Here is a 22,679-nt window from a genome sequence, read left to right on the forward strand (position 1 = left end):
CGAGAGACAGAAGTCAGCCGAAGTCAGTGACAACACTGGCAGCTAGTCCCGAAAGCAGTGGCACTTGTGGCAGGTGTCACACCTGCCACCGGAAGTGCCATTAGTAGGTGCGGTGTCACGATTTGCGCTCGGCCCTGCTGACAGAAACCGCTAAGCTAAAAACTAATTACGAAGTCAAATTTTGCATTAATTTCGCGATTTCACTGCTTTTGCAGCTGCTCCGTTCGCGCCGCTTCTCCTTTCCGCTTCTCTTTCACGGTTACTTGCGCGACTTTACTTCGTGCCTCAGCAACAAAATACAGCCCTTTGTTATTTATTGAAGATTTTACATTTCCAAAAACACAGGAATCTAATTCCCTCACATAATCGGAAAAGCCGGGGAATGGCGGCGCTTTTGACATTTCTCTGACATTCGGAAACATATGGTTTACTAATTTTAGTATAACTCCGGTTATACTTGGCCTATTAACACAATTTAAAAACTGGTGTGTAGTTAATAATGTGCACTTTAAGCTCAAGTTGAAACTTAGACTGAGGGAGGCGGAGTCTTGCTGCTACGCTGTAACAAACTAGACGTTAAAAAGAGCTGTCAGGCTATGGACCCCTATGGTTTAACGGATCGATACTCGCGGATGAAAAATCGATACTTTCCGAGGGCGGAAAATATCGATATATATATATATCGCCAAATCGATTTATTTATACAGCCCTAGTCTTGGGGTGGTAATAATCATGGACATGAACACATAGACGCCTCATGGGGCGCTTCGGCCCGTTGCTGCGATACGTAACAGCATCCGCCATATTGAATGTGGCCTATGTGCCATAAAGCTAATATAAGTAAATGGACAGAACTTCTACAAAGTATTTTAAGTTAATATCTGTCATTGACACATTTTCTCACACACATTAATATATTTGGTTATCAAAGTAATGACTAAAGAGTTTCTAACTTTTGATGTGATTATTTGATTGTTTTGGGGCATTTCTGAATAAAGAGCACAATGTTTTAATTTGATAGAAATAATTCTTATTTTTATATTGACATTGATGAACAGACACACTTTTACAGTGTTTTATTAAATAATATATTTACAAAATTCCATAATTTAATGTACAGTTAACGTTTCAAGACAAATTATTTTCTTGTATTTATTTTTATACATTAGATTTATAAATCAGTCATTGTCAAACATTAAACTACATAGGTAGATCTGTATGTTTAATACATAGGTATTACCTCGGGAAGGTAATACCTATGAATTCAGTTTGTTCCGTAAAACGGTTGAAACACACAGCACAGGACTTAAGGAGCTCCGATCCTCTGCTGCCAGAGAAGATGGCGGTGACGTAACGTAGGACCTCAGCGCTCCGAGTTCTCTCTTTAGAATAGGAAAGCATGAGAATGGGGCTTGTAATTATTGCAATCAGATGGAAACAGTGGAGCATGTCTTGTTAGAATGTGATAAATACTCAGAGGAACGTCAGCTTTTAAAGACATTACTAAGCAGAAAGAATATAGGACTGTCTATGATTATTAATCTTTTAGGAAATAAATCCAATTATGTTAGAAATTTCTTGTTTAGGTTTTTAAATAACACTGGGTTAATCGTATTTAGAATATGTGTATGTAAGTGTGTGTATGCCGGTGTATGATCATGCATTCATACATGTATTTAATGAGTGCGTTGAGATCTGAATTTGCACATCGTACACGTCATTGAGGTATGTTAAATTCCCTCTGAGATCACTGATGGCCACACTCCAGTCTGGTAGGTGGCGGTAAATGCACCTTAAGTTGGTTCCCAGCCGCCAATAAAATTCAAAAGAAGAAGTCTTGCATAAGTGGAGCTGTGTGTTAGCAGAGTGTCTAGTTTTCTGCGTCAGTGAGCATTCCGATTGTGAATATTTTTCCTGAGGAAAATTCCTGCGGATTGCATCATGAGCACGTTATGGATGGGGAACGTGAGTTTACAGCTGCTCTGTTTTGTTTCCGTGTAAGCAACAGTAGCATCTAGCAGTTATCACAGCTTGAGTTCCATGCGGACAGTAGAAACTTAGCATAATTTTACGACTTCGCTATTGAATCTCTCCCACACTTGTTTCACTTGTGGTTAGAGAGGAAACGGTTTGTATTTATTTGCATATAAAGTTTGTTCTTTATAGTGAGTTCACATCCGGTGTTATGGATTAACTGGTGGCGAGATTTACTGGCTGAAACCTATGCGCACCGCAGATGTTTCTAAATTGTAGGCTACATCAATGCCTTTTGAAAAAAAACTGCATGTGTATCGAAACCGTTTCCAAAACTCTACTTTAAATCCTTGAGGCATATATTTGTAATATCACACGTAAAATTGTTTCAAAACTATTCTTTCTACATAACAGCATTCAGGGCCCTTCGAAAACAGCGCATTTGACCATAATCACGAAGCTGAAGTTGGTTTCCGATTCCAGCTTCCGATTCGGGAAATGGCTAAAGGGCGATTCCACCTAATCTTTCACTACCTTCCGCATCTTTAATCGACTCTAGTTTAAAAACTACAACACCTAGACTCTTCAAACCTTGGACTGGATTATTCTGCTCTAATAGCAGAATATTTAAAACCATGTTTCAACACCTCATGAGGAGACTGTACAACGGCTATAGAGTCCAGCCAGATTAACTTATTCGTGTTATTTGAACTGCAACAGACTGAAATGTGCTGCTGGGCATTTAAAATGGATAAATTAGGATTCCTGTAGTTCAAGTCAGAATTTGTACCATCACCCAGCGTTGATATAGTAATGATGATTATTTCATGCCTTTTATCTCAGTCTTATGTTGACTGACATGTTCTGCAAACATCAATGCATGTAAACAGTTCTGATATCATGCAGATTAATTTCCTGCTGACCTAATGGAAACCAAATAATGTCGTTTGCACCTTCAGACGAACAGCTATGCCACTTGGTAATTGGACAATATTCATACAGCTGAAGTTTGCCTGGCGAGCCTGTTAAACAATATTATCTCAAAAACGTTTGCAGCAAGTGAATAATAATTTCTTGAAAAAAGAAAATAAACAATTCCAAATGGCTAATTAAATGAAAATGCTAACTGCACTCGTACCAGTGTTTGCTGAGTTCTGAGCTCCTGCCCGCTCCATCCACAACACTATACAAGTCCGATATTCTCACGTGTCATTGATTCTGAACTGACAGACACCTGGTGCTGTACAAAGCAGACCCAAATCAACTGGTGACACTTTCAGAATCTCAGTTTGAGTGAATACTTTCATCTTACTTCTCATGTAATAGTACATAACATTTCAACATTTATGTCAGCTTTCAGGGATTAATATTTGCTTTGAGATTTGTTTTATGGCATCTTGAGATCTATTTTGATCTTTCACAACTTTCAAACTCTGAAACGACACATAAAATCAGGACAGGTTCTGTGTAATTTTCAGATTGTGGCCGTTTTGCAGATTATTTAAAGAAAAAAGGCAATAAACAATATTAGACCAATAAAAGTCTTTCTAATTAGCTTTTTCTTGAGATTTTAATGGGTATCTTCTGGAATCACATATTATTTTTGTAAAGATTTCTAGTTCTTTGAGCTTATTGCATTATTTCCTGGTTCAGTAAAGGGGTTGTAGAAAGCCATACCCATAGAAACATTCTGTCTCTCCCAGCTTCCACCACAAGTTAATTTCGCCACCAATTAATCTGTGACAGTGTGTGCTCCCTCTCATATTTTCCTATTAAAGCTAAGATAGCCATGTCTGCTTTTCAGTGCTACGTTTCAAAAGCTGCTACCATCATGCCCAACATGCCCAAAACCACAGCTGGGTGATTCTTCTTTTGCGGCAACATTCCATGTCCCCATGTTTTGCTTACAATTATTTTTTGTAAAATGTGCCAAATATTTACAACAAAGTATTTTAATTATACATTTAGATGTTTGCCATTATTCAAATATAAATGAAATGTATTTTAAATATTATTTTGTTCTTTACACACCTATTTGGTGACCAACATGCTCAATTTCATTGCGTCCCCAGAGCAATGTAATAGACTTCCTCATGAAGTTTAAGCTATAATATATATATATATATATATATATATATATATTTTGTTTTTCTTCAATAAGTTGATTGGCTGGACTAAACCTTATTTTAATATGCAATTGAATCTGCTGAAACTATTTTTCTTACTTGATATTTTCTTCATATTATACATGTCCCAGTACTACCTTTCCACCCTGTTGGGATGTTTCCTTGTTGCCTTCAAAAAGTCTAAAATTCCATAAAAACCATTTAATGGAAGTGACATCAATTGGTTTTGAAGTGAATTCAACCATGGAAAACAAAGTAAGCTTCAACTGTCACTATCTATGTACTTTTTCTTATCTTAAATATGTTAAACCTGTATGAGTCAACCTTAAAGTTCCACCCTGTTAGGATAGATTGTGAAAAATGTTTATTTAGTAGAATTTAAAAAACATTACATTAGATTTAGTCATTCAAGGTTTGTTATTCAGTTGAAGGTTGGCTAGCTAAATGTTCACCACATAAAGAGCTACAGGTAGATTAGTTAGAAAAGTTCCACCCTGTTAGGTTCATGAACCAAACAGGGTGGAAATTAGGGTGAAAAGTAATCGTAAAAATAAAAAATTTCAGATAATGGAATAGAGTTGCAGAGTAGTCTGAGGTATTATCAGATGTCTTTGCCATTTGTCTGTTTTCATTTCACTAGTTGCCCCCATTGACTCCTGTGAGGGGAACAATGAGTACCTGTCATGGGAAAATCCACAACAGGGATGTCACCTGTTTTTTTCCCCAAATAGAGCCAGGACAAATACTCTGCCTATACTTTGACTTGAAAGAGGCAATTCTGCAACCAATGATGAAAATTGTCAGATTTTAGAATCAGAGACATTGAATTTCCACCCTGTTATGGGACAATCCACCATGTGATGTCCCATTCCACACATATTTTTATTAAATATTGTTACAGAAACATTAATAACTGTGAATTTTTCTGTGCCATGTTGGGAATTGAAGACCAATAAATGCACATATTGGTATACGTTTTAAAATTACCAATATTTTCTATGCTGTCAGTAATAACGAGTAAAAAAAGTTTTTTTTTTGTTTTGTTTTTTTTTACAATACAGACATAAATGATTCGTAACTACATCATGTGTTACAATTTCAAAAATAAAACATATTATATAGTAAAAGGGACACACTCTTTTTAAGAAAGTCATTTTTTCCCCCAAATTGACATGTTTAACCATTTATGGTCTATATGTAAATGTCCCTAACAGGGTGGAACACATTCAGAGATTCAGAGACAATGGTGAAAAAAAAAAAACACCTGTAATTATTAATTTATCCAATCCTGAACTTGCCCATTATTAATTTCTTATTGTTAAACATGTCAGTGTTGTAACACAATATTTAAAACTTAAAACATTAATACTTTTTTTTTTCAAAAGTCCTGAAACTGAAATGTTGCCGCAAAAAAAAAAAAAAAAATCACCCTGCTGCTAATGTTGAATATAACTAAAAAAAATTTACATTTCCTGGGAAAATACAGTATGAATGCTGTAAATTGCAGAACAATTCCTACATTTTTATTTTAATATGCATATAAACAGAAGATGAGACATAAGTTGCATCTTGAGAATTTTAGACTTTGAAAAGAAAACGATGTTCAGTTGTTAAAAAATAATGCCACATGTTGCATCAAAAGTGAAACAACTTTCTTAAGGGATAATTATCCCTTAAGACTGGAAGAATTCAATATTTTGGTATAATGGAGTCAACTATGACTTTTATGCTACATTTTTGTTTTTTCTGTAAACCCATTAATAAGTGTACAGAATGTGTAATAAAGACAAGAACCAGTTTCATTTACTTTTAACTAGGGCTGGACAATGTGGCTGAAAACCTTATTACAATACAAGTTCTTTGTATTAGTCTATCGATAATTGTCCATATATAATTAAATTGTTTTGTTTTAAATCTCTTAAATACTGCCAAAGTGGTGATGTAACTTTTCCTGTTTTATCCAGTTTTCACTCGCACGTTTATCGTTATTGTTTTTGTTGTTTTTTTGTTTTTTTTTTGAGGCACGGTGGCAAACTGCCACTGCACAAGTTACTCAACAGGTTGTTACTAGGTAACCAAAGAGTGGGTGAGTTAGTAGATGCCACCAACCTTGCTTAGTTGACTGAGCGATTGAGTGGCTAAAGTATTTCCTCTGCCTACATCCCCCAGAATGCTGTGCAGTTCTGGATTATACTTCAGTAATTATTTTATATATCTAATATAGAATATTTTATCAGATCACGTGATCAATATCTGTTGATATTGATTGCGTGCCTATCACGATCAATTATTAATGTATTGCCCAGCTCTACTTTTAACTGACCAAATGGAAAGTTGTGGTGAAACACCAGTACGTGAACATGGTGCTCAGCAGACTAAATCATTTATTCCTGGAATGCATTTCTCTTTTATTTGTTGTTGTTTTTTCCACTTCAGCTTGAGACCTACATGGATGAGAAGTTCATCACTAGAGCCTTTTCCACAATGGGGGAACAGGTGGTGAATGTGCGAATCATTCGGAACAAGATGACAGGGTAAGTGTTGAGCCCACAGCCAGCTAGAGCGTTTGCAGTGCTTTCATTTTGACGTTTAACAGTTCTCCATCTCCCAGGGGGGCTTTGGGTTACTGTTTCGTAGAGATGTCGGACGAGGCCACAGCTGAAAGGTGTCTCCGCAAAGTAAACGGGAAGTCCATGCCAGGAGCCAGTCCGGTATTTGAAATTTTTCCTGAACACATTTTCCTTTGTGTGTTGTTTGATGTAAATCCCTTTGAAAATGTATCTACATGTCTTTGATGTAGCCTACAAGATTCAAGTTGAACAGAGCCACATTTGGGAAACAGGAGGCTGGGTGAGTCCATTTAAAGTACCAAAAAACTCAAGAGATTGAATCAGTCTCAAAGGATGCTTTCTGATGTCTTGCTGCCTTTTTCTCTCCTTCAGTCAGATGTTTTCTCTGTTTGTGGGAGACCTGACTCCAGAGGTGGATGATGGGATGCTTTATGAGTTCTTTTACAACCGTTACCCGTCCTGCCGTGGTGGGAAAGTGGTCCTTGACAGCATGGGGAACTCTAAGTATGACTGAGGCACAGAACTTATTTGTGTGCAAAAACATCAGCCTGTCATGTTGCTGACAATCCATCTTACTGCTCATTTTTATAAAGCTGCACTTATTTTTTGCAAAGTTTGTTTCAGATTCTGTGAGAAAATACTTTCTTCTGTGTCACAAGACATAAATAGATAAATCAGAAATAGTTTAAGTCCATAGAATTATTCTGTTAAAGTAACATCTTTAGGTTTGGTTTTTGTCACTGTGTTTTTCACAAATGCTGATGATATGTGCATACATGCAGTGCAGAACAATGTTGCAGCTGTTGTTCAGGTTCTAAAAAAGACATTTAGATAAAATTTGGAGAAAACCCTCTAATTAATTTTTGTTTTTTACTTTGAGACTCAAATGATCATTTTCACAGTGAGAACCCAGTCATCCTTTGTAGCAGCTCCACCTAGAGGAAGTTGGTCTCTGTAGAACAAATAATGATTTATCTCCATTCACTAAAGACTTAAAGTTTCCTCTTTTCTGTGCTGCAAGTTAGATGATGATATATTCTAACTACACAAAGCTACTGAAGAAGCTGCCACTAGATGGATGGATGCTTTATTTATCCATAGATGGTAACTCTTTCTCAAAGGTTAATTCAATTAATTCTGAAGAATTTATATTGTGTCAATTCAAAACAAACATCATCTGCAGGACTTTGCAATTTAGTCACTGCTGTTTCCAAATATTTGCAATCCAGTTTATGAGATGCAACCTCCTGCATGGATAGCTCTTTAAAAATATATTATTGTCTTTTGTTTGTTTATTATGTTTGGTTGCATTTGTCTAGCTTACTACTGTGAGATATTTGTTGTGAAATGGTGTTGTATCTGTATGAATAGGAAATAAAGAAATCAGTGAAGCTGAGGCTAGTTGATGATTGAGAGGCACAGCAGTTGTCTCAAACTCCAGTCCCCAAGGGAGGAAGGGCCAATGTCCAGCAACTTTTAGATGTCTCTCTGCTTCAGCACACCTGGCTCCAACATTAGCTCATTAGTAAAGCTCTGTAGAGCTTGACTGCATGCTAGTGAGGCAGTTTAGCCATTTAATTAGTGTAGGCCAAGGGATGCATCTAAAAGTTGCAGGGCTCTGGCCCTTGAGGAGTGCAGTCTGAGATTACTGCTCTAAAATCTTCAGTATAGTCATGCTCAGCATATTGTATAGTATCAATTAGTTCTTGTTTTGTCTCAACATGACTCATATTGATGTTTGCTGTTAATAAACAAGGTGCCTTCCTTGTAACATTCTGAACTCTGCCCTTGTATTTCACATCAGGGGCTGTGGCTTTGTTCAGTTCCCAGACGAGCGGCTTCAGAAACGGGCGTTGGATGAGTGTCAGGGTGCTGTGGGACTCGGGGGCAAACCTCTCAGGCTGAGTCTGGCTGCTAATAAGTGAGTCATTTCCAAATGGGCTACATCAGCGTGCAGATGGATATGTGAGCAGAATCAATGCCCATCAGAGAAATTCAGGAGTGTGTTTTTTTCCCCCTCTCCCAGCTTAAGAAACAAGCTGCAGCAACAGCAGTCAGAAAGCAAACAGTCATGGCAGTCCAGCTCAGGATACAGATACGGCTATGACCAGTATGACCAGTACCAGCAGCAAGCGTATCCAGGGTATTACTCCTCATGGGGGTATGATCAGACTGCAGGAATGTATGGTTACACTTATCCTCAGTATGATTACTCGCAGTATGCCCAAGTACAGGTGAGCTCTCTGTGCTAAGCAACTTTTACAGCAACTGTTATTGACAGCAGCCATTCTGATGTTTTATGCTCTTTTTTTGCTTCAGGAAAGTGAAGCAGTTCCAGATGAAGAAGCAGTTGAAGGTAAGTTTTTGTATTGTGGAGTGTTTTGACTGAGTTAAGACTGAGCATGAGAAACCCTCATCAATAGAAGGCAGACAACACAATTCACCATGGCTGAAAGTTTATACTTCTCTCATCCATCTTCTTCCACTTATCCGGAGTTGGGTCGCAGGCATAGCACCCCAAGTAGGGAGGCCCAGACTTCCCTCTCCCCAGCCACTTGTTCCGGCTCCTCTGGGGGAATCTCAAGGCGTTCCCAGACCAGCCGAGAATCGTAGCCCCTCCAGCGAGTCCTGGTCCTCTTCTCACTAGTGGATTTAGAAATGTTAATGATGGCACAAGAAGAATATCAAAACAATATTGTTGCTGCTGCAAAATAGCGAGAGATAACTTCTGTCTGGCTCTTGTATTGTTTTACATAAAAAAAGACAATATGGTTAATATTGAGGAAAAAATAGAAATGGCTGCTTCTCAGAACTTTGAGTGCTTTGTATAAAACCTGTTGCTGTCAATTGATTAAAAAATGTAATCAAATTACTTATACACCAGTCCATGTTCAAACATAATGTAGAAATGTTAACTATAAGATGGTTGTGATTTGATGGAAGGATAATAGTTGGGCTACATACTACCTTAGTTTTAACCAAACATCCATCACTTTTTTTTTTTCTTTTAAGAATTGCTTTGCCATAATGGACCTTATTTGACAGGAAGAGGGAAAAGATATGCTGGAAAGAAACCGAGGATGGAATTCCTTGCTGGGATGGTTACATGGAGGTGTCCTCTATATATGGGGATGTTCGTTCTAACCGCTTTTTTTTTAGTTTGTTTTTTTTTTTTAGTGAAATTTACCACTAAGCACACCAGTCTGACTCCTCGCTCATCCTTTTCATTCACCATTGTGACTCTCCATTGTTGCACGGAGTACAAAACCGTGTAAAAATGCATTTCTTTTAACTGGGTGGAACCCTCCACAAGAGAAAGGATTTTATCTCAAAATATGGAATGTGATTAATCTGTGCTATGCAATTTTAATGTTAAACTTTTTAGATGTTAACACATGTTAATATTGATGGCCCTAATAAAAACTGTGAAGTGGGAGGTGGCTGTCCAATTTGTAACACTGGTCTTTGTTGCTTGTGTTGTAGATCCCAGCCTGGTGGTGGACGTAGTGGAGACTAACAGGAGCTTTATTGACCTCAGTGAAGAACTGTACGATGCAATCATAGACTGCCACTGGCATCCTCCAGAGTTCTCTGCAAATCAAGACTATATTGTTTCCAACCTGCCTGACCCCATTTCCATATAAAAAACATTTTCAATTCCTTTTTGTTTTATTTTCTGAAACACTGAGGAAATAAATTGATTTTTATTCCTAAAAGGTCTGAGTTGAGTGAAATCTCACAGTAGGCTAGCTTTATCTCTCTTCAGTCACTATCTGCATTTTATTCAACACATTCAGGAGATTAAAGATGATGGGAAGCTTGAATGTGTAGTTATAAATTCTGAGCAAAAGAATATTAGGAATTGAGGCTGTGAATTGTGAACATACATTTGCCATAGTGTGTCACCATTATTAATGCAATAAAATGTTACAGAATTAAAAAGTTTGCTGAAAATTTAAAACCTCCAAGTTATTTTTAGAGCATAAAAAGGAACAAGTACATTTTTTATGTTAAAACGCTTTCTGCTAGAACGTCTCGTGTGCGCACACACACACACACACACACACACACACACTCTCTCTGCCAGGTTTCATTTTCCCATGGTCTCAAAGTAAGCAATACAAATTTACTTGGCAGCTTCTGGGAGAATGTCCTTTGAACAGATGAGACAGAAGATGAGCATGAGCTCAACAAAATTGAGCTTTTTATCAGCTTGCCTTGGTCCAGAATGTATAAAACAAAACCCTTGACGTTTATTGTCCAAATTAACTTTTTTAGTCCTTAAATGCATTTTTTTCTTTTTGTACTTTGAGTCTAGAAATGCAAAATAAAAAAATTACCTTTAATCTCTCCCGGTGCTGCATAGATCTTTATATTGTTTTTGATGTATATTTTTTTTCACACTGTTCATTTTTCTCCTGCCTATAACATTTTTATGACTGCTAAATAAGGTTATGACTTCCGGCTTATCAGTTTTGTGAATCCGTCATTTAATTTCCCCTTGCAGTGATGTAGTCCAACTTCAAACTACAAAAATAGCTGGACGAGGTGAAGTGGAACACACTGCGACCTGGAAGGGAGCGTGGCGTGAAATGTCTCATTCACATTAAAACAAACAAAAACCAGCAAAAACGAGTTGCTCCAAAACTCCACGTCAGAACAGACGTAAACGAGCTGTGGTTTACCAGGAATTCAGACCAAATCAGTTCTACTTTATATAGACCACATGTGAAAAGAAAGAATTTCAAAGCATATGTCCACTTTTAATTTAGAACTCTTCAGACTTTATTATGCAACACTGGTCCTCTACCACTAGGTGAAACCAAATAGTATTCATGACATTTTGTAAAACACTGTTTTACAAAATCAATCCCATTTAGCCCAGGGTTCCCTAGCAATAAGTATACAAAATGATACAATAGGTTTATGTTAAAACTTATTGTTCATTATGTCCCTAGGACAAAATTTATTTCAAGGCCACAACAGAATTTTCAGATGGCACCCCTTTATAATGCCTTTTTGGGGACTGATGTCCCCATCCTTGCTTGACACCTGGTTCACATAGTACCTAATGTTGACTTCTCTTCCTGAAGCCCTGAGCCAATGTGTAAGGAATTTGTGGATGCCACTTGTTTCTAAGAAAGGCTCTTGTGACTGAGGAGCATAGCATGTGGTCAGTTCTACTTTAGTAAAGAAAACCATCAACAGCAGACTGCAGCCAAAAGGAACAAGTAATGACAAGCTTACAAGAAATGTAGAGAAGTAGAAAGTATATTTGTCTTTGAAATGTATTAGAGTGAAAGTTGTAAGTTCTCCAAAAAGGAAAAAAAACAACAACACTAAAATAAAGATACTCAGAAAATATACTTTAGTACAGTAGTACAGGTAAATGTACTTTGTTACTCGCCACATTTTTATAAATGTAAGCAACACTGAAAGCAGCTGGGTTTTGGGGTTCTGTAAGTTAATGAGATCAGTACAGATTTTGATTCCACCTGGAGAAACTTAAAAGTAGCGTCTTTGCCAGACATTTTCTTATGTTCATGATGAAATAATGGCTTAGTAATCAACTACAGAAGATGAGACTCTGTTGCATAAATAAAAATGCTAAATTCATGCTGAGTTATACCATTTAATTTTCGTTTGGTATCAAAGTATTTTTTTTATTTGAATAGGATTAACCTATTCATTACTGTCCTGAACAATTGATACCTGACCGTTAACCAATTAATTTAATACTTAATGTATTCAGTCAAAATATTTTCTCATAGCTGCACTATGTATTTCCATTTTTTCCACAAGTTCATAAATTATAAGGTCTCTGATTTGTTTCTTATAATTCTCAACACATTTTGTCTTTTTCAATCATTTTGGAAGACAATCCAGAGCAGTTCTGCTTTAAGAACGCTTTCTGCATTTCGAAGAATGTCGCAAACCTTATTTCGAAAATGTTGTGCACAGAATCAGGAATGTTATTCAGTTGACTGCTGGATCATGCAGGCAACGGCCGCAGGCACTCAGTAGAGCGGGAGGGGCAGCTCTCTGTGGGGCACAACGAGTTGGCAGACACGGTGCTTTGTCCTTCTTCACTCTCACTGAGGAGGATGTATTGGAATACGGGCAACAGTTGGAATGACTTTAGCCTGGGCTTTATGTTTCGCAATTGATTTAGATGGATTCCACAAGCTATCAGTCAGTTTAGATCGGAGAGGGACACCCAAGTTTTCTCAAGTGACCGGCTGCTAATTTAATCGATTATAATTTCTGGAAGAGAGATTCCTCTTTTATCAGCAAGTAGTGAGAACTGCAGTCAGATCAACTCGCTTGCCGAGGATTATGCCGAATTGACGGTGTGTTCATTGAGCTGCTGGAGGCAGAAGTATAGGAATGGTGCAACCCGGACAGACTGTCAAATTCTGCTCGGTCTCTAACAGGAGGAGATTCCTCAGCACAGCACGTCGCGGTACGACAGTCTAAGATTGGTCATCGCCAAGGTAAACAAAACGATTTTGTCCTTCCAAATAAGAAACTGTAGACTAGTTTTTATTATGGACTTTATGCGGTCAGCTAGTTCCTACGGCTTACTGTCCCTGGCGTTCAGGCATATTAAGCTTGTGAGGCTTTTGCATTGCACACAACTAAATATATAAGTATTATTAGGTTTTATTGACGTATCACACCCAAGAAGGTCATCAGACATAAACATTTATTGTCATCTTGTAACACAACTTGTGGCTTCTTTGGAGCGAGCTGGCCTTTAATTAGCTGCCTCACATAGTGGGAAGACAATAAATAATAAAGATGAACATAGCCACACTCAGTTCTGCCTCCCCCAGAACATTGGGGGTCAAAGTGTCTGGACACTCTGCTTTCAAGTGTTCTTGATGTGTTACTGTCAAGTGCGCTCAACACCCATGACAATTCTTTATAGCATAAAGTTGTCTGCTCAGATGAACAGTGTGATGTGAAATATCCCATCTTATTAGCCCTGCTACAACAGACACGTTTGTGAACGTAAGGACATCTAAATGTTACCAAACTATTCAAAAAATATGCAATGTATAACCATGGTTATGTATACTTATGAAAAAATGCAGTGCCTCAGATTGCATCCGTGATCATTTTAAGTGAAAATTGGCATGCAGTGTCAAAATCAGATTTTGATAATCAATATAGATGAGAATCAATTACTGCAATTAAAACATATCCATAGTCTCACAGTGTGATGTAAAAAAAATCACTTCAGCCTAAGATTAGATTAACTTCTCAAACAACACAATCACACTACAAGATTTTGTGTTTAATCCATTTATGTTTTTAAGAAGCCATGAATGCATGACATTTTTGGGGTTTTCCATTATGTTTTGTTCCTTACCACTGACAAACCATCCTGAAAATAATTAGTGACCTCAAGTTCAAGATCAACAAGGACGTCCTTGAGTTTGAACCAAGAGGTGTGAGACAAGGAAAAAGCTTTTAAAACAAATTAACTCCAAAAACAGGAGGGGGAAGTTTTATTTAATCCAAAAAGAAAATAAAAGGTAAAAAGCTGATATTACAAAAAAATCTTTAATGATGTCAGTTTAAAAAGTAAATGTCATTAAAAAGTTAGACGTGGGCTAACCAAGTCTAACATTTTATGTTTTTTTTTTTTGTTTTTTTTTTGCTTTTCCATTTTGACAAGATTACAACTGTTCATATCAGTGCTGGTAAACAAAATCCAAAACATAAAAATACAAAAGAAAAAAAAAAGTCCTATTCTCAAATTATTTTTCTGAGCTATTTTTCTGTTTAAGTTTCCCAAGGATGGCTGCAAAAAATAAAATTCTAGCATTAATATATATAAAGCAGACTGATTTAACTTTTTTCACTTCAACAAAATATATTGCAGAAAATATATTTCCTTCTTCAACTGATTGAAAGCATGTCCATACATATCATTCAGATGCTGTAATAGTTTTGGTAAAAATTCCAATCTGAGAGTAAATTATCTCTTTATAGGAGAACAGTTAAGCACCTTATCAGCTGCTCCCAGTGTTGTGTTCAAGACCACCCAACCTGAGACCAAGACAAGACCAAGACCAGAGTGTATCGAGACCGAGACAAGACCAAGACTTTTGGGGTCCGAGACCGAGTCAAGACCAAGACCAGCGGCCCGCGCTACATGACACAATAAAATGTAAAATATGATCGAAATTGCTTCTCAAAATAATCTGAAAGATCCATATTACCATAAAACACCCAGATACTTAATACATTTTACCAATATTAAATATTCCATTTATGTGCTAAAAAGTGTGGTCTCATGCCATCCCTAAAAACATAACGCCCTGGGCATTTGCCCATATTGCTCATATAAGAAGCCACCACTGTCTGCACCATTAAACATAGCAATTGAGGCAATGCCCTGACTGTAAATAACGTTCAACTATGAACACTGACCAAGGAGCAACAAGCAAGAAGTAACCAAACAGAAGGTGCTCATCGTGACTGTTCTCACTCTCTCTCCCAGTACATGAAGCCAGGTAGTCTGACACCATGGCAGATATTACAGCTGCCACTTTGAACAAAAACAATCTAAGAGCAATGTGCATGCTCTGCGTGCTCTTTGGTTCTTGTGTTTTAGTTATTTGTTAATTTAAATATTAACGTACATAATAAAATAAAATAATGATGCAGTGTGTACACAGAGCATTACAAGAACAAAGAACGGGTGTTCTGTCAGGTCAGATCGTCATACGCTTAGCACAAACTCACGGTGTTCTGTCAGATCAGCATACGTTGTCAGATAGTCGTACGCTTAGCTCAGACATGCATACGCTGTCATTACCATATGATTTTATTTAATCAGCAACATAGAATCATGACGTAGATCATTATTAACAGTTATTAACAGTTGTATGGCATCCAGCTGCAGCCAGACCTGCTTTAAACACACTTTGAAACCACGACAACGCATGTATATCTATCTAGTTATCATATTATGTCATATTATGACAATTTAATTACTTATTTTTGTCATAACTTGTTGCGTATGCTGACAACTCCACTGACGGTCGGACTTAATGCGCATGCGCTGGCATGGTACTCACTGCATGTATGCTATTCTGACAGCGTATGGCTATCTGATAGAACACCGGCTATATCTGTCAGACACGTCATTACCATAAGATTTCATTTAATCAACAACATAGAATCATGACGTAGATCGTCATACACTTTGTTATTAACAGTTGTATGGCATCCTGACTTAGCGGTTAAGTGAGTTTTACACGGGCGCGTGTTGTAGCTGACTCCAGCTACAGCCAGACCCTGCTTTAAATACACTTTGAAACCATGACAACACATGTATATCTATATAGTTATATATATATATATATATATATAGTTATCATTGAAAACAATTTAATGACTTATGTTCATCATAACTTGCTGCGTATGGTGAACTGACAACTCCTCTGACGGTCGGATTTCTTAATGCTTAATGCATGTATGCTATCCTGACAGCGTATGGCTATCTGATAGAACAACGGCTCTCAGTGAGTGACACTCCAGTCCTATCTAATAAGTAAAGAGCCGTGGAGAAGAATCGACTGTTTCTGAATGTCACCTCACTATATTGCAGACTTTTGGACATAGCGTTGTCCCATATATGCGACAAGTCAGTCAACACCTCCGCACAATAATTCAGCACAGTGAGTGATAACATTTTTCATCACAATGCTTATGTGTCTCTGTACAGCTAGCTTTGCTAACATCACGTTAACGGAGCTTACCTTCTTTGAGCTACCTTTCTAAGTGACGAATAAAGTTAGACGTCTGTGAAAGCGAAGCGCTGCTGAGTTAGCTGTGGCCATCGGATTTCTTACTATTTATGCAGCGCTACTATATTACTGACGATTAGACAAACATTTTCTGCCGCTGAGAGGAAACCACTGCGCATGTCATGGAGCGCCGCGCGCGAGTGAAAGGTGGGGAGGGGAGGAGGAGGGAGAGTGAAAGGTGGGGAGGGTGGGGGGAGTAACAGAAACACGTAGTTGCTTGGATTTTAATCGGTGCATTTTGCATCCACTGAAAAGAAAGATGTTAACAAATAAAGTGGACAGAATGCTGTACGTTTAGTGATATTTTCACAGTTGCGGTCTTGACTGGTCTTGAAATAAAATGCCGAGTCCTCAGCGCCCGAGACCGAGACAAGACCGAGACCAAATGCGGTCGAGTCCGAGACGAGACCGAGACCATCAAAAAATGGTCTTAAGACCGGTCTTAAGACCAAGACCAACTTCGAGTACCACAACACTGGCTGCTCCAGATTCAGTTCATATGAAAAATATTTCCCCAAAGAGAAATTAAATTTTGCAATTCAAATGACCCAAGTTTCCTCAAAGAATCATTGTGATGGATATGGAAGGGATCTCCTTTAGCGGTCTCCATTACAGCAAGAATGAAGAAGCCACTGACCAAAGACGTCCAATTACAATTTTGTGAAGAAAATGCTCAGGGTTGTCCATTATATTATTTATTTTATTGTGCATTGTTCTTTTCACAGTCAGCTCCAAAGGTTCCAGCCCAGTCCAGAAAACAAAGCCAGCCTTCCTTAACACCTGTTTAGAATTTTTAAGGCACAGACTGTGATGCTGCTATCCCCACCAAAACCTTCTTCACAACAGGCTTACAGAAGATCTGTAGCATGTTGGAGGAAAAACTGAATGATCTAAACTTTCTTAAACAGTACCTTTCATTGTGTGTGCAGTCTAAACATGGGTGGTTTCCTAAATGGATTCCTCCAAGGTCAAAGCAGAATGTGTTGGGTTTTTTTTTAACCCCATAAAGTGACGTAGTACTTTGCATATAAGGGCGGAGCAGCCCCTCCAAATATTAAAAAAGAAAAGATGGGACGAAAGAGGAGCAGGTAAATTAGCCAACATGCCAAAAAAGAAGAAACATTTGGGTACATATACACAACTAATTTGAGCTCCTTATTACATATACTTGAGGCAATTTCTGCAACAAAATGAAAAATCGATGCCCTGATTTAGGTTTTTTAAAATATTGGGACCGATACAAATTGGATCGGTGTGCATCTCTAATAAAAAAATAAAAATGGCATCATAAACAGCTGAATGTTGACAAGGGATTTATATATCAATAGCTAGTTATCTTGTGAGAAAAAAAGGTATGATAGTTGAATTTGAGTTTGGCTGCTTTCGCTCCTTTGTATTTTGTTTGTTGCTTTACTGAATCTCAGATGAAACAGATCTGCATTTAGACTTCAAATACTGTCTAAAATTAATTCTAGATGTAAAGGAAACCATCACTTTTAAACCAAATATCTACCAAATTTACAAATGTCGATTGATTCACCTATTCACCTTCACCTATTACCAGGAGATACAGATCATACATGAAAAATAAGATCCTGGATACAACTCGCCAATATGAGCTTCATCTGTAGAACGGCCCAGCTCAGCCTCAGAGGCAGGGCTTGGAATAGAGCCACAGCTTTTCCGCCTTGAAAGGAGCAAGTTGAAGTAGTCTGGGTTGCTGTTCAGGATGTTCTGAGGTTTGGACCAGCACTTGATTTGAGAGACAAAACATTTGTGGTATTTAAAAACTCAACCTTTTAATTATTTTCAGTTTTCTGGCAAGAACTCTAATAATAAGTTATAATAAATCAATCAATACACACCACTCAATATTCCTGGAATCCTACATTAGTTAGTGATATGTGTTGCTTTTCCTAGTATAATCAATAAATCATCAAAGAAATTATGTGCAGTAAGATAAATCTATAAAAAGTGATGTTTCTGAAAATAACATTTTGAGCTGTTATGAATGGATGATTTAATCTGACATCTTCTTTTGTCATATGATGTGCAAAAAAGTTATGAGCTCCATAATTATTCAAAAAGGTACAAAATTGTTGCAACATATTAAAAATATTACAATAATTTTTTTATGATATCTAAAATTTGAGGTTGTCAGAAAAAAACATTGCATGACAAATATGTGGCCACCCATAGATAAAATACTGGGATGGGATAAGTGAAAAGCCTGGAAGTATGCCTAACTCAGATGCTGTTAAAGCAAATGCAGTCATGTTGGTTCTTTTAGTTTTACACAGTTGCTTCAATAAAAGTGAGTGGCAATGGTTTCATAGATATATGCCTAATCATTGTGATCAAATATTTCTATACTGTGTATATTTTCATCCAATTTTGCATCCAAGTACAAATTTCCAATTTGTACTTGGAAAAGACACTCAGATGAATTCTATTATAATTATTCTTTATGTTCTGCCTGGTGGATTAGATGTTAACTGCATTAATTCTTCAAATGTACTTTTCTCACAGACTTCTGGCAGAGTTTAAGCAGGACAAAACTGTGCCATGAAGACTGAGATGTTCAGAGGCATTAGACCACCATCTCCTCCCTGCAGACGGAAGCCGCGTTTCTGTCTACGAGGCAGAATGAAGAAGGACAGGATGATTCAAGGCAAGCTTCGCATCCGTTCTATGCCCGGAGCATTCCTGGTTCTGGGGGTCATTGTGGTAGCTGTTGGAACTGCTCTGGCTGTAGCTGGTTACTGGCCCTATCGGTTTTCAAGGTCATCTATAATAGAAGATACAGAACTGGAAAGCATTTCAGATCCACAGCCATCCAGTTGGAGCCTGGGTACCAAGGGGCTCTTTTCTCCAGCCAGTCTCCTCCATGGTGACCGCATGAAGCTCCTGGGGCCAGTAATCATGGGAGTCGGACTATTCATCCTGATATGTGCAAACACTGTCCTATATGAAAATAGAGATAGAGAGACTCAGATGCTGCTAGCTCAGATGCGCAATGTTATCTGCTCTGTATCAGCAGCTGTGCCCTCTGCAGGCCTCAGAGACTTGGCAGTAGCCAACTCTATGGCCAAACACTATCAGTGGGTAAGCAGTCTGCCTGCTGCTCATCTCAATATCATGTGTCTGCAGCAGCTGGCATGCTCTGAGCCCCTACTGCAGACCACCTACATCAGGGACAAGGAGGGCAGTGTGGAAGGCATCTACCAGCAAACAGACCTGAAGACAGAAGCTCTGACTCATCACAAAGAGTCAGAGCCTGTACCCTCACCCCCTTCAACCTTGTGTAAGTCATATGAACACTGCCAGGTAGACAGTAATTCTCAGACAGGGGAAGAACTGTGGAGCAAACACTGTTTCAGTTTACAGACTGCCCCACTCCTCAAGCTTAATTTCTGCCTTGTGTCTGCTAGCTCCATGTCCAACCTTAAGCTGGAAGAGGTGGATTTTCCTGCTGCCCAACACAGGCGTTGTCAGAGTATGAGCTACAGGACTAAGCCTTACAAAGCCCAAATTGGGCTGCACTTCGAGAAGGAACTCTTCCCATGCAAAAAGAACATTCAGACAAATCAGCTCCAAATCAATAAAAAAGAGATAAGTTCCCAGGGTTGTGTGAGGATCCCTGTAGAGACAACAGATGCAGAAGAGGACCAAACCGGTGGAAGCTGGCCTCGACTAGAACTGGGAAGTGGGAGACGATACCTGAAACTGGAGAACAAAGAGGACTCTGTGGACAAACTCCTGGACCAGTTGGAGCATCAGTGTTCCTACTGGGATAAGAGTTTTGGCTCTGGGCCATTCCAGTGACAGATGTTGGATTAAAAAAAATTGAAAAATAAGAAAAAATATTTTTCTATTTTTAGTCTTAAATTATTTGGGATTAGATAACAAATGATGTCATACAATATGGACAAAATTATTTACCAGCAGAATTTTTAAAAATTGCTTTGTTGTGGGTGAAGTGTTGAAGAGCAACTATGACTTTTTAATTTGGATAGAAGTAGTTGAAGCTCTACATTTTTAAAGAACAGGAGCATCACAAACTGCCTGCTGAAGAAAAGTGGAGATATTGCTTGCCTTTTCAATTTGGTTTGGCAGTAAAACAAGAAACTACCATTTCTTGCCAAATGAATGGGCATGTTTCCCATACAAAATTGTGCACTGGTAGTAATGACACACAGTAGTGTTACTTCTCTATAAACATTTCTGAACCAATTTATGGCTCATGAGGCCATAAAGTGCTGACAGCTCTCAAAAAATGGAACTGCTATATAAAATGAGACATCTTTACTTATGTCTCTAATGACAAATGCAATTGCATGTTACAATAGACCACATATGCAAACTAAATGTAAATGAAATGTTATTCTGCTATTTGTCCAAAATAATTGTAACCTTTTCTACAACTTGGATCTTATTTTCTTGTTTGGCAAATATTTGCATCAGTTCTGATTACATTATTTAGTCTTTTTGCCTGCCCTTATTGCCAGTTCACATGGCATGCTGTACTTCTAACTTGTGACATCAATGTTTTGACTTAACTTTGAGCTACTCCTCTAAGTATGCACTCACAATGTAGTTTCCTCTTAACTAGCACTTTGTGAAACTTCATTTTCAGCACATTCATTAAATGGTGGGATCTAAGTTCTAAAAAGCATCTTCTTGATGTTGATGGATATGATAAGCTGAAATGGCCAAGACTTGGCTTCTTCAGGCATGTTGGTGCTTCAGTATTTTACACTTAATTTAAGACTAAGTTTTGAGCAAACATCATCTCTGATTTTATTATTTTTCATAACTGAAACTAACCATTAACGACATCCTGGACCTCCAGGGCCACCCAAGCCAAGCTTTCACCACATCGCCAGTCGGGGTAGGCTGGCGAACTTTCTGCATCACCCGGGTTGGTTTCCTCATTGCCCATTATGGGCACACCACCAGGATCACCACCGGCCTTGACCTACCGTTTCTCTCAGTCAGATTGTGACACACCGTGCATCATTAGTCAGATGACCTGGACATCCAATACATTCGCCCCAACTGAATCGATGGAATGAGTCTTTCAAGCCTCAGCATGCCCAATCCGGCATCGCGGGTATGTGAATACAGCAGTCCATGTATTGGGATCATGTAGATAGGAGTTCCACCGATCTCCCAGGCATCACAGCCATTCAACACACCCTTACCTATGTAGAACCTGTGGCACTTCCTGGACTGAACCTACAGCAAGACTGTGTTTAATTTTTTCTGCCCCATGACATCCACTATAATAATGAATAATAAAGAAAAGTCAGTGTCTTCCACAAACTTGAAGTGAATGCGATAAAATAGCATTCACTTCAATGCCATCCCACCATACATGACGGAATGGTTGCTAACTGGTTGAAGCCATCAATGCAAGCCGTGCTGCTACTTAACACAAAATCAATCAAAACCATGGATAATATCAAACATACGTCACCAGTTTGTGAAGACTATTTAAGCTGTCAGCTTCCTGCTAAGTGGTACTGGCTGTTTTTCTGCTGCTTTTCAGCCCCGGCGTCTTCCCTGCTTCCAAGGTCATATATATAACAATATGACCCTCAATTAAGGGAATGATAACTGGCTATCATTCCCTTTAAGTGTTGACCTGTTGAACAACATGGGAGTGTAGTGATGAGGTTGGAATGTAGATGGCAAACCCAACTTTATTCAATATTTTATAATAAAGGTGGACATATTTAAACATGTCCACGTGAGTTGGCTGAACAATGGATTTGAAAATTGTACAGTTAGCTGAAACAGTGGCTCTTAAAGGGATCCTTGATTAGCTGTAATAATAAACTTTGTTTTAGATGTAAAAACAGTACACTGAAATGAAATGAAATGAAATTTTATTCGAACATGATACAAATATAAAAATAAAATAGTGCACAGTAACAAGAAGTGCATAAGAAAGAAGAGAAAATACAGATTTACACTAATAATAGTTGAATAATTTTTATAAATTTTAATCAAATATTGTCACATCACCATGTTGTTCACGCTGCAATACATTCTGGGTAAATGAAGTCTACTTGGCATAGCTTCGTCCAACCAAAACAGTGATGAGTAATGTCATTAAGTCTTTTCAAATTGAACTGGAGCGCATTGAAATCGATAGGAATCCAGAAATCACAAGATGAAGG

General features: G+C 38.0%; 2 protein-coding genes across 3 annotated transcripts; both read left to right on the forward strand.

Moving 5' to 3' along the window:
- The first annotated feature begins 1,804 nt into the window (after positions 1–1,804).
- On the forward strand, positions 1,805–10,386 carry LOC106910179 (tRNA selenocysteine 1-associated protein 1). Of its 2 annotated transcripts, none has more exons than XM_014976758.2 (9): positions 1,805–1,965; positions 6,537–6,634; positions 6,697–6,811; positions 6,901–6,950; positions 7,043–7,174; positions 8,475–8,591; positions 8,697–8,904; positions 8,990–9,026; positions 10,154–10,386. In XM_014976758.2, exons 1-9 carry the CDS (start codon positions 1,942–1,944, stop codon positions 10,312–10,314), a joined length of 942 nt encoding a protein of 313 aa, XP_014832244.1. In that variant the 5' UTR covers positions 1,805–1,941; the 3' UTR covers positions 10,315–10,386. The 2 variants fall into 2 exon arrangements, with proteins under 2 accessions (XP_014832244.1, XP_014832246.1); XM_014976760.2 differs by having other exon boundaries at positions 6,712–6,811.
- An 8,665-nt stretch (positions 10,387–19,051) lies between these two features.
- On the forward strand, positions 19,052–21,153 carry tmem200b (transmembrane protein 200B). Its single transcript, XM_088009899.1, has one exon. It carries the CDS (start codon positions 19,060–19,062, stop codon positions 20,317–20,319), a length of 1,260 nt encoding a protein of 419 aa, XP_087866025.1. The 5' UTR covers positions 19,052–19,059; the 3' UTR covers positions 20,320–21,153.
- The last annotated feature ends 1,526 nt before the right edge of the window (positions 21,154–22,679 follow it).

The sequence above is a fragment of the Poecilia mexicana genome, unplaced genomic scaffold (genome assembly GCF_051168715.1).
Source record: "Poecilia mexicana isolate PSO_F unplaced genomic scaffold, ASM5116871v1 scaffold_11, whole genome shotgun sequence".
In the NCBI taxonomy this organism is placed as follows: domain Eukaryota; kingdom Metazoa; phylum Chordata; class Actinopteri; order Cyprinodontiformes; family Poeciliidae; genus Poecilia; species Poecilia mexicana.

What these genes read in the sequence shown, in the direction of transcription:
- tmem200b (XM_088009899.1), top strand. Translation starts at nt 19,060, where the DNA reads ATGAAGACTGAGATGTTCAGAGGCATTAGACCACCATCTCCTCCCTGC.
- LOC106910179 (XM_014976758.2), top strand. Translation starts at nt 1,942, where the DNA reads ATGAGCACGTTATGGATGGGGAAC. An exon ending in ATTCGGAACAAGATGACAGG is followed by an intron (nt 6,635 to 6,696) that starts GTAAGTGTTGAG and finishes GACGTTTAACAG; the next exon opens with TTCTCCATCTCCCAGGGGGG. An exon ending in TTTGGGAAACAGGAGGCTGG is followed by an intron (nt 6,951 to 7,042) that starts GTGAGTCCATTT and finishes TCTCTCCTTCAG; the next exon opens with TCAGATGTTTTCTCTGTTTG.